The 11,110-nt window shown below is 53.6% G+C and overlaps 2 protein-coding genes across 2 annotated transcripts; one reads left to right on the top strand and one right to left on the bottom strand.

Annotated features, from left to right (window-relative positions):
• The first annotated feature begins 626 nt into the window (after window positions 1-626).
• RARRES2 (retinoic acid receptor responder (tazarotene induced) 2) lies at window positions 627-2,170 on the top strand. Its single transcript, XM_006861212.1, has 4 exons — window positions 627-800; window positions 987-1,091; window positions 1,808-1,903; window positions 2,054-2,170. The coding sequence occupies exons 1-4, from the start codon at window positions 627-629 to the stop codon at window positions 2,168-2,170; spliced, it is 492 nt and encodes a 163-aa protein (XP_006861274.1).
• Window positions 2,171-3,751: 1,581 nt separating this feature from the next.
• On the bottom strand, window positions 3,752-4,531 carry LRRC61 (leucine rich repeat containing 61). The gene has a single exon (XM_006861211.1). The coding sequence runs from the start codon at window positions 4,529-4,531 to the stop codon at window positions 3,752-3,754; it is 780 nt and encodes a 259-aa protein (XP_006861273.1).
• Window positions 4,532-11,110: the final 6,579 nt, after the last annotated feature.

Genomic DNA, 11,110 nt, shown 5'->3' with positions numbered 1-11,110 from the left:
AGGGTGGGAAGACATCCGCCATCAGTAGGGAAGCCTGGGGCTGGGCCAAAGCAGGACCCCCACGCTAGGGCACTAGGATCCGGCTGGGCCAAGACAAGACCCAAGGCCTGGGAGCTGGGACTGGGCTGGGGGGCTCGGGTTGCCCCGGCGCCGGGAGAGTTAAGTGTCTTCACGCCCCCAGTCTTCTACTGGGCTCCTCCCGGGTGTTTACGTCCTCTCCCAAATATTCCATCTGCAGCCAGTTTCTCTGGATAACCCTGCCCCTCCCCTCCCCTCTGTTTGCAGTGCGCGTGGGGGGCGGGGGAATGGGAACAAGGCGGGAGGGAACGCGTGCTCTGCCAAGAGTCCAGGTGGGAGCCAGCGTGGGCCCGACGAGAGGAGAAAGGGTTGAGCTCATGGGAAACGGGCTTTGCCGTGATGAATCCCTCTACTCAGGAGAGGGAAACGCAGGCTTGTGACTGGACCAGAGGGATTCGGGAGACCAGCCCCCTCGTGGCAATTGAGTGGACAAGGCCATCCTGCAGTTGCTCCATCTTTTTCAGGCTCTGCCAGGCAGTTCCCGTGGCAGAACCCCGGGCAATGCGGGCCTAGAGGGCTGAGGATTCACCCCTTTTGCAGGGCCAGCAATGAGGTGGCTAATGATCACATTCGCCCTATGCTTGGGCGCATTGGGTCCTGCTCTGGCCCAGCTCTCCGAGGTCCAGCGTGTTGGCCTGCAGGTGGCCCTGGCCGAATTCCACCAGCACCCGCCTGTGCAGTGGGCCTTCAGGGAGACCAGCATGGACAGGGCCACAGAAACGGTAGTGGGACAGCCTGGGAAGAGGGAAAGTGTGGGGTTAAGGCCTCATCCCTGGACCAGAACATTCTTGGGAGGCGGCTACAAGAGGCTCTAAGCAGATGTGCAGTTTCACTGGGCAGCCCGGGTCAGCTGTGGCTGTGACCACCCAGCTGGCTGCTGGCCTCTATTTTTCCTGTCCCTTCTGCAGCCATTCCCAGCAGGGATCTTTGTGAGGTTGGAGTTTAAGCTCCAGCAGACAACCTGTCGGAAGAAGGACTGGAAGAAACCCGAGTGCAAAGTGAAGCCCAATGGGGTATGGTACAGTGTGTGCTGGTGGGCGTCTGGATCTGCATGTGTCAGTGAACACGTCTGTGGGACGGGGACGTGCGTGCTTCGGTCTCTCAGAGTGGCCGCAGCTGAGGAGGAGCCCCTAGAAGCTGTTCAGACTGGGCCCCTGAGGCCTGGGTAGGCAAAAGGGAGCGTTGGGATGCCTCAAGGACCTGTCTTTGCCTGAACTGGGGTGCCCACCATCCATCAGCGCTGTCAGAAGCCCATGGTATGGGGTTGGTCTGGCCTCTGGTCCAGGCCTGTGAATTCCTTGTTTTGTGTGTCCAAGTAGAGATGCCCAGCCGGCTGCTATGGGAGACCCTGGGCTGGGACTACTAGAGCTGGGTTCCCGATCAGGCCTGGGCAGTAGCAGGAGGCATTTGGCCCTTACATGCACATGTACACACACACACACATACCCATAATGCACATGTGCACATACTGTCACATATAATCTGCCCCCATACTCTAAAATTGTAGATTGAAAACTGTAGCAGCTTCTGAAATCTTCTTGTCCTAGAAGGCTGCACAGGAAACTGACGGGCTGGACCATCACCTCCTAGGGACCTTTGGGGGTAGGGGATGCATCTCTGGTGCTCATCACTGCCCCTGTGGAGGCAGTCTGCCTAAGTGTCCACCCTTGGGATGCCCAGGCCCTCTTGCCTCCTTATCCCTTCACCTTTCCCATGCTTTCCTCTCCAGCGGAAACGGAAATGCCTGGCCTGTATCAAACTAGGTTCTGAAGACAGAGTTCTGGGCCGGATGGTGCACTGCCCCCTTCAGACACAGGTGCCTCGGGTAAGAGCCCCCTGGGCTGGGCTGTAGTTGGAGGATTGGGAAGCTGTGTGGGGGACCGGGCCCAGATCCCACCTTGGAGCGAGTGTGGTGGAGCTGCAAAGGGACTGGACCCTCCCCACAACAGTCCTCTTGCCCACTCTCCCCTTGCAGGAACCCGATGGCCACCAGGAACAACAGTGTTCTCGGGTAGAACGGGCTGGCGAGGACCCTCACAGCTTCTACTTCCCAGGACAGTTTGCCTTCTTCAAGGCCCTGCCCCCCAACTGAGCCCTGGACAGGTAAGATGGGGGACAAATCCAAGAAAGGATGGCAAGGCTGGGATTTAGGATGGAAGAAGCTGCTAAAGGCAAGCAGAGGAGAGGAAAGCTGGGGCTCAGGCCAGGACAGCATCGTCACACCCAAACCCGGCTCTTTTCCTCCAGAATTCAACCCCACTTCACAGATGAATGCAGAGATCCTCATAACAGTTCCACCTCCCTACCTGTGCCAGAAGGACAATCCGTCCCCGGCTAATAAAGCTGGTCCCCTCTGTCGGGGTCTGACCTCGACATAGTTGTCACGAGTTTTTGGTTCACGAGGAGGGGAGATCCAGCGGCGATAGGGATAGCGAAAGAATACACAGACAAACAGAAGAAGGGAGACAATGAGGCACCCCAAAGCCAGGGTGGATACATCACTGGTGGGCAGGCTTGGGACTACAGGCATCATGGCCTCTGCAGGCAGCAACTCACTGCCCTGCAATCTTTAATGCATGCCTTCCAACCCGTAATGCACCGCAATCTTTACTCCATGCCTTCCAACCAGTAATGCACACCTGGGGAGGCCCGGGCCTCTGCTTTATTTAGGGGAGGCGTTTCACACCAAGCTGGGAGGGACTAAAACAGGATACAGCTAACTTCAGTAATTTTCCAGACATTCAGGTAACTTTACATTGTACTTCACTGGTTCGAATCCCAGGCCAGCAACTTGGATTCTCAGGCCCAATTAACATATCTATAGCCCCTGAGGTCAGTTGGGGGAAGGTGAGAGTTCTGCAGGAGATGCCCAGGTGAATGGGCTGCACCTGGAAAAGGGATTAGGGAGGATGGGTTCTTTGTCTATAGAACAAAGAACCGAGAAGTAGCTAAGATATTTTTAGTTAATCCTTTGGAGAAAGGTTTAACCTTGCAACCTTTAGTCTCGGCTTTAGGAAAATATCACATTTATCTGTGGATTTTCAAAGGCTCCAGTGTATTAATTTAATATATATACCTGAATATTAAGATGAAAGCAATTTTCCATTAACTGCCAGTGGCCTCATTTGTTACACTCAGCCTTAGAGGGCCTCAAACCTCTGACTAGTCTTACACAGTCTGCAACACCCCTCCAGCGTGGCCCTCCTCTCCCTCCCCTCCTCCCGTCCTGCCTAAACAAGAGCCCAGGGGAACCTCTACTCCCATGAGGCACCTGGGGCCCAAGGGGGGCCCACAGGAAACGTCAGCTGGTGACACAACAGAGCAGAAATCAGGTTTAATGGGGTTAAGCTTGCAGGCTTCAAAGACAAGAAGTGGGGTACGGCGGCCTTAGCAAGTATCAAGTCTGGAAGGCAGGTGACTCCACTTCCCATAAAATTCTCCTCCCAGGAATGGCAGGAGCAGGACATGTGCTCATCTCCACCTTCCTCACCATGGGCCTTGGACTCAAGCCAAAACAGTGGGAACCCAGGCTTCAGAGGGACTACTCAAGATGTACCACAGGGGTGGTCTCTGGGCTGGTGAGGTGGGCATGGAGGGAGCAGCTCCTCTCGGAACAGTCCATGAACAACCAGGCAGAGCCGAATCCACTGTGGGACACCCCAGCCAGGGGTGCTCAGAACACAAAGGAGGAGGGGGCTTTCGCAGGGCTCAGCGCCTGCTCAGCCTGGACCAGGCTGTCTTCAGCCTGACGGTCCAGATCCCAGCATTCCTGCAGTGTAGCCTGGAACTGCCTGCAGGCCTCCTCCAGGATGGAGTTGCTGGGAGCGGGCCAGGACTCCCAGTAGCCAGGCTCTACCCAAGGCTGGGCATCAGTGGCTCGGGGCCCGGGGCTGGGGCTAGGACGCAGGGAGCTGTCCAGGTCTCGGCATAACTGGTAGAGGTCGCTGCCACAGCCTGTCACCCGCTCCCCGTCGATGACTTTCAGGTCTGGTAGCAGCTCTCGGACTACAGCCTGGTAGGAGGGGCTGGAGCACAGGGGGTTGCTGAGCCGGGCCAGAGGGTCTCGGAGCCGCAGGTTCTCAAGGCCCCGAAGCCCGCTCAGACACTGCAGCTGACCAGGGCCAGCCAGCAGGTTGCCTGCAGCATTGAGGCTCTGCAGGCTCTCACAGGCAGCCAGAGGCTCCAGCCCGGTTAGCCGGTTGTGGGAGACGTTGAGGACGGCTAGCTGGCGCAGAGCGGCCAATGGGCCAAGGTGGGTGAGTTCATTGGCAGACAGGTCCAGCCACTCCAGGCCCAGGCACTTGCCCAGGCAGCCCAGGTCCACCAGCTGGAGGCCGGGCAGCTTCAACAGCAGGATGGAGTCCAGAGCGAACTCACCCGTGCGTTCCTTCAGCAGCTGGGCCGTGACTCGAGCTCCAGCGGCCTCTCCTGGCTTCTTGCCCTGCGGCTCCATGAGGTGGTTGGCTCAGGTGGCCAGGGTCCTGTAGGGCCTGTCAGAGCTGGGATGTTACAGGGCAGACTGGCCTTCACCTGAGGGTACCATGCACTCGGCCTGGCTTGTTCCTAGGGAGAGACAATTGCACCCTGGATCTGAGGTCCTAGGAGGTGGAAGCAAGAGTGATGACCTTTCACCCCCAGGGCCGAAAACCACAGGGCCAGGGCAGATGTGAGGAGCAAGGGCGAGGCCCGGAGGTGGCAATTCTTGGGGGAGGGGAAGGTGGCCACAGGCCCCAGGAGAGGGGACCCAACTCAGCCCAAAGCCCCCATTCTTCCTGCTTTTCACATCTAGTTTCCTTTTTCCCATAGCCCTCAAGAACTATCATGAGAACTTAACACATGTAGATGCAGTTTTGGTAGTTCCCTTATCTCCTTCCTGGGGCAATCTGAAGCTGCAACATCACCAACAGCAGCAAAGGCCCAGCTCTGTCCCTCAAACATGTTCTAGTCTCCTACTTGCTTTCCAGATCAGCCAGGAACACAACATTCTGTGTGCCAACCTGTGACCTTTGGTTGGAGTGGACGGGTGAGTGCTACAGACCTATCTTTGGTCCAAGATGAGAAGCACAGTGCTGGCCAGTACTCAGGCCGCTGCTGTCCCCATCAAACTAGCTCCTCGTCTGCTCTGGCATCAACTGAACACACAGCTGGTGGTCAAGGAAGCCCATCCACTGGTAGAGAGGGGCAGGGCTTCTGAGAGTGGGGGAAGGGCAGTGAGACTAGAGAGGCCAGTGACTAAGGGGAGGGACCTCTGGGGGAGGGCCCATGGAGGGGTCAAGGATTAGGCAGAGTTGACAAGCTTCTGCTCAAATAGCAGTTTCCTAACCCCATGGACTTGGGCCCACGCCAGACCAGTTATGCCTGGGCAGCGCACTCATTCCAGCTGTGTAGAAAACCTGTGCGTGTTCCGCACCAGACAGTCCCAGTACAGGCCGTGCTTACATAATCCACAGTTGTATTTCCCCTCTCCAAGCGCCTCCCAGACCCAGCAGCAAGCACTAGTAAAGAGCCCCCAGCTTGGAGCTGCCACCGCTGTTAGCCTCTCCTCTCTCCACCACCTCACGATCCCCACTTCTCCACCTAGCTCCTCTTCAGACAGGCCACACTCCAGCTGTTTTTATGTATCCCTCACTTCTTTCCAAAAACAATTTTGTATCTGCTAAGAAGTCTGGATCATTCCATGTGAGTGGGGCTCTGCTGAAGTTTTCATTCAGTTAGACTGGCTCTACCAGCAAATAGAGTGAAGGATGCAGACAGGGGCACCAAGCACAGAGAGAGATAAGGAGCCCAACGAGGGCCGTGGGGAGGTGCAGGGAGACACAGGTGCAGACGGGGCGGCTGGAGCCCTGGGTTACGGTTAGGAGACACTGGGTGCTCCAGACACGTGGTAGTGTCTGGAAGCAGGAGAACACAGGATAAGCATGTGTTGCACAGTCAGCTTTTATGAAATACAGACCTCGTATCTGTCAGCTCCACTTCAGGAAAATGCCTACGCCTGCTGCCTACACACTATTTTGGGGTACAAGTGGCTCAGAAACCCCAGTATACAGGAAAAACAGCCAAAGTCAAGGGCAGAACTCCAGAGACGTAACATTTATGAGATTGAAGAAGTGTCTGGGGGTGTATGGAGGAGCAGTGAGGGGAAGGAGAACCCAGTGGCATCATGTGAAAGGCCACACCTCACCCACAGGAACCATTTCAGGAGATGAATGCGACAGGACAGTGACTCGAGAGGGAGATGAACAGAAAAGGGGACATTCAGAGAGAAGCTTGTGCTCCGAGTCAAAGCTGGGAGGAACAATGTGATCTTACAGCAGAGGACATGTGGAATAGAAAGGTCACTTAATGCCCCGAAGTTCCACGGGGCAGGGGACCTATGATTGTCCAGCAGAGTGCCCAGCACTGAGTGGTCAACTTAAAACTCTTGCTCTTCATTTGGGCCAATGACTTGACTCTGCTCACAGCTGCAGATCTGCCCCTAAATGTGGGCCCTCAACAAGGCAATTCTGGGCAGGACTGAGGGCAGCTCAGTGAATGGTAGACACGTCATGCTCTTCCCTTAGGGCCATGATGGTTCAGCAGTAGGGTTAGCACTGTCCATGTCTGAGAGCCACACTTGGCTCCCCACGAACACACTACAGATACAGCCACCGCCCGTCTGTAGTGGAAGCTTATGTGATGCTAGAAGGCTACACAGGTTTCAGCAGAACTGCTAGACTTCCAATGAAAACCGTATGCAACACAGTGGTCCAATCTTGTACATTGGGTCGCCATGAGATGGGCTGACTCGCCAGCAGCTGAAACCCACAATGCACAATGTGATAATTCTCGTCCTAAATGGAGATGAAGTGAACAGAGTCCTCTCCCCACCCTCCCCAAGCAAGTCTATGAAAAGACAGTTACAGGATGGTTGTGCTTTAGGATACAACTGACAATTGTGTCTCATTCTAAGGGAGGTTGGACTCCAACCAAGAAAGACAAAGTCCCTGGCTGAGTCACTAACTAGGACATGAGGCTAGAAAATGATGTCCAGCAGTCATTCAGGGCCAAAGAGCCAAGTTTTAGAGGAAGAAACAGTTCAACATGGGCAGCCTTAGGTGGGATGCCTTTAATACTGCTTGGCGATTTTTGTTGTGAGAAGCAGCATTCTGGTCTTCACTTACTAGATGACAGTAGCAACACCCTCCAAGTTGTAACAACTGAAAATATCTGATGTTGCTACATGTACCCTGGGGAACAAAACTGCCCCCAGCTTACCACCACGGCCCTATAGTCCAAAGCCTCTAGCAGTATCTACAAGAGTCTGAGGAAACTTCAGTTCCTCTCAGTTACTTCTTTCCCCCTTCCCATCTTCCCCACCCAAGGAGTCCCACCCTTCTCCACTAAGAACACTGGGATCACTTCCGACACTAAAGCTACAGTAATGGATGTACAGACCGATATGCCTCCCCAAGACAGCTGTAGGTCCCTACGTAGTATCAAACTTTGCTCTTGACTACTAACCTAAAAGGAACTCTGGCAGCGTAGTGGTTAAGAGTCAGGCTGCTAACCCCAAGGTCAAACTACCAGCTGTTCCGCTGGAGAAAGATGAGGCTCTCTGCTCCTGTAAAGCTTTACAGCTTCGGAAACTCTATCCAGGGTCGCTATGAGTCGCATAACCACCACCAGCAGCCTAAAGGTTGGTGGTTTGAACCCACCCGAGGCACTGCGGAAACAAGTCCTGGTGATCTGCTTTCAAGACTTTTTTAAACTTCAAAAATTCTAGTTTCTTTAAAAACAACCCTATGGAGAGTTCTGCTCTGTAACACATGCACTCACTGCAACAGGTTTGGTTTGGGGCATTTTTGTGGGTTGCAGGTTAATGCACTGGATGCCAAGTTGGTTTGAACTGCAAGGTTGGTGGTTCAAGCCCACCATTTGCTCCATGGAGACCCTATACAGGGTCGCAATGGGTTGGAACCAACTCGGCGCTTAACAACAGCAAGGCAGCATTAGGGGCATCAGAATCTCAGCCTGGGCTCACAGAATCAGAATTGGGGGTGATGCACAGAAATCCACATTTTCAAAACACTCTCAGGTGACTTTTACGGACATCTAAGAACGACTTAAATGTCTGGAAATGCACTTGATTCAGTAGAAGCATTAAGGAGGTGGAGTGTTAGGGCCCTTCCCCAGGCCAGCATAGCCCTCCTCTGACAGGTAAGCCTGTGCATACATTCCCCATCCACACTCCCTCCCCTACGAGATGGCACCTGTGTAGTTAGGAGGCCAGACTAAATCAAATCATGTTACCCTAACCACTGACTAGGAGGTTTACAAAGGTTCACTGGATAATGTAAGATCCAACTGTTCTGTGGTTACAATGAAAACAGTACATACGATATGACGGTGATGTACAAAATAAGAGACTATGGTTAGGGTTAGTAGACACACATCTCTGAATGAAAGGTGACTAGTGATTTCCAAAGGTTTTACAAGGAATTAGAGAGTGGCTGACAACCCTCCAGGGGCTCCTAGGGGACAGGCCTCTGTCACTCTAGGCTCTGTCACTTGAGGGAGGGCCAAATACCTCACCCTACCTACAACCACTTTCTCCCATGGGCACCTCTTGTAGGAATGAAGCCCCTCAGGCCACCCAACTCAGTCTCATAGTTCCTATTTTCTGCATGAAAGGAATTCGGAACAACCTGTTACCAGTGGATTCCAGATACATCTGTTCTCTCTTCCAAAGGAACTTGCCCTTGGAAAGTGGCCAGGGACACACTACCCAGAGGCGGGCAAGCTACTGGAGCTCTAACTGAGTTTGCTTCATTCGGGAAAGAAGGAAACCCCAAGGTTCCCAGGAGTCTGGAGACAAACTCTTTCTAAGAGTAAGATTCTGAAGACTGGGTGTCTCACCTCTATGCTTCCTTGCTAGCTGGCCAGTCCTGGCCACTTTAGGGTCCATGCACAAGGACAGCCCCTAAGATTTGTGGGATGTACACGTGCCTCATAAATGGTTAATTGGTGTGAAAGGCAGTTTGGGAAAGCACCGCCATAGTCTACCCAGACTCTAGGCTGCTGAAGAAATTCCCTCCAGCAAGCAGTCTTGTCTCCTGTGGCCCTGGTCGCTTCTCAAGGACGCAGCCCCTACAGAGCATGCATTTCCTGTATGTGTGGAGTAGCTCTGAGCCTTTTAGTGGTCCCAGAAACCCACTAAGCCTTCAATAGAGTTTATTCAACCATACAATGTAATTCAGAGTAAATCTTCTCTATGCTCAGAAAGCTAGAAATTAAATAACGAACTAATGAAAAATGACATCTCCCTGAAAAAAAAAACAACCCAGCAATTTGTCAAGAATTGAGAAACTGTCCCCCTTCTCACTGACAGGATTTAGGGTTCTGCTGTCCCTGCCTCACTGGACAAACTGCAGAGTTTTCAAGGGAAGATTCTATGGGCACCAGACTGGTAGATGCTCCTGAGATTCCAGGAATCCACGGAGAGGGTGACCGCCACCTCCCCTCCCGCAGTCTGTACATCTGAACAGACTCACATACCGAATGTCATGTTTCCCCTCTGCCAGGGCAGGGCTGGAGGAGACAGGTGGGGAAATTCTCCAAGCTGGTCTTTAAGAAAAGAAGGCACTTCATGGGGCGAGCTTTGAGAGGGAAGTTTGGTTCTCCATTGGTGGGGTGGTTTGGGGAGACAAAGACACTTTCAGAGAAGGCTCCCATGGGAGGCCAGGGTTCCGCCCCCTAGTGGGCTCCAGAGGTAACGCAGGTACTTGCACTGTGATGGCAGCTGGGTGGGCCTCAGTGAGGAGTGAGGAGCCAGCGGGCCCCTGCAATCCAGGTGTCCCCACAGGCTCTTTGTGCTGGTGGGAAGGACCAGAGCTGCGTCTGTACAACCCTTCCTGGCTCTTTACCTCAGTCCAGGGCTCCACACAGGCTTCCTTAGGGCTCTGTGTGTTCTGAGATGGAAGGAGGTGGAGGCAGGCAGAGGACCCATACACTGCCACCCTTCACCTTGTACGCTAGTACTTGCTTCCAGTGATCAATGTTGGCCGCCAAGGGCAGGCTAGCCTCACTCTGCTCCTTGAAATGGGTCCACGCAAACTCCTCCTGATGGAAGAACTGACCAGACTGTCAGACTTCCAGAACAGGGATCACAAGGCTATCCCTCCCTTCCCCAGTGGGTGTTTCTCTTCAGATTCTTGAAATGGCTGCTGCTCCACCAGTCACTCCAATGACAGTAGGTCAAGGTACATGGTCTGTGGTTTCCTGAAAGGGCTGCTGGGTGGGACCACACTGCTGCTATGGCTGGGTGAGGAGCATCTGGGCTTCTGCAGAACCTTGGAGATGGCCAGGATGATCTGGACACTGTGATAATAGCATAAAAAACTTGTTCCCAGTGGGTGGAACAAGGAATGTGGGTATCGGTTCTCGGCCCACTACCTGCTCCAGGTTGGGGCAGCCAGTGGACAGCAGGAAACCTGGTCTCCACCAGCTCCAGCTGCCTGTCCTTGGCTCCCCCAGGGGTAGGTAGGCCTCTGACCAGCTTCCTTCCTCAGGCTCCCCACTAGACGGCTACTTGCTTGCTACATGGCACCATCGCCCCCCAGTGGACAGTGATCATAGTGAAGCTTTGTACAGCAGAGGGAAACCTGCTCCACTCTTCCTTCTTTCCCAACCCATTTGAATTTTGTCCTTCAGTAAATGCCATCCCCTTATGATCTTGAATGGTTGACCATTCTATGGTGTGTGTACCTCACTGGTGGTGTTCCCACCTACATACTTCTCTATTGCTTGACTGAAAATTGACCCATGGGAATAAGTTCAGTTCCAGACGTAAATGGCGACCAAGGGTCATCATGTCTTGAGGTCCCATCAGTCACTATAGAACCACTAATGTGATCCTTTTTATGGTTTTGAGTTTTGTTCCACATTTCTCCCACTCCATCCAGGACCTTCTCACGTGATCTCTTTCAGAGCAGTTGGAAGTGGGAGCCAAGCTCTCAGGGGCCTCTTTGATTTTGTTCATCGTGTTTGTCTACTT

This window comes from Chrysochloris asiatica, unplaced genomic scaffold (assembly GCF_000296735.1).
Source record: "Chrysochloris asiatica unplaced genomic scaffold, ChrAsi1.0 scaffold00041, whole genome shotgun sequence".
NCBI lineage: Eukaryota > Metazoa > Chordata > Mammalia > Afrosoricida > Chrysochloridae > Chrysochloris > Chrysochloris asiatica.
This window is presented reverse-complemented; position numbering and strand designations above follow the sequence as displayed.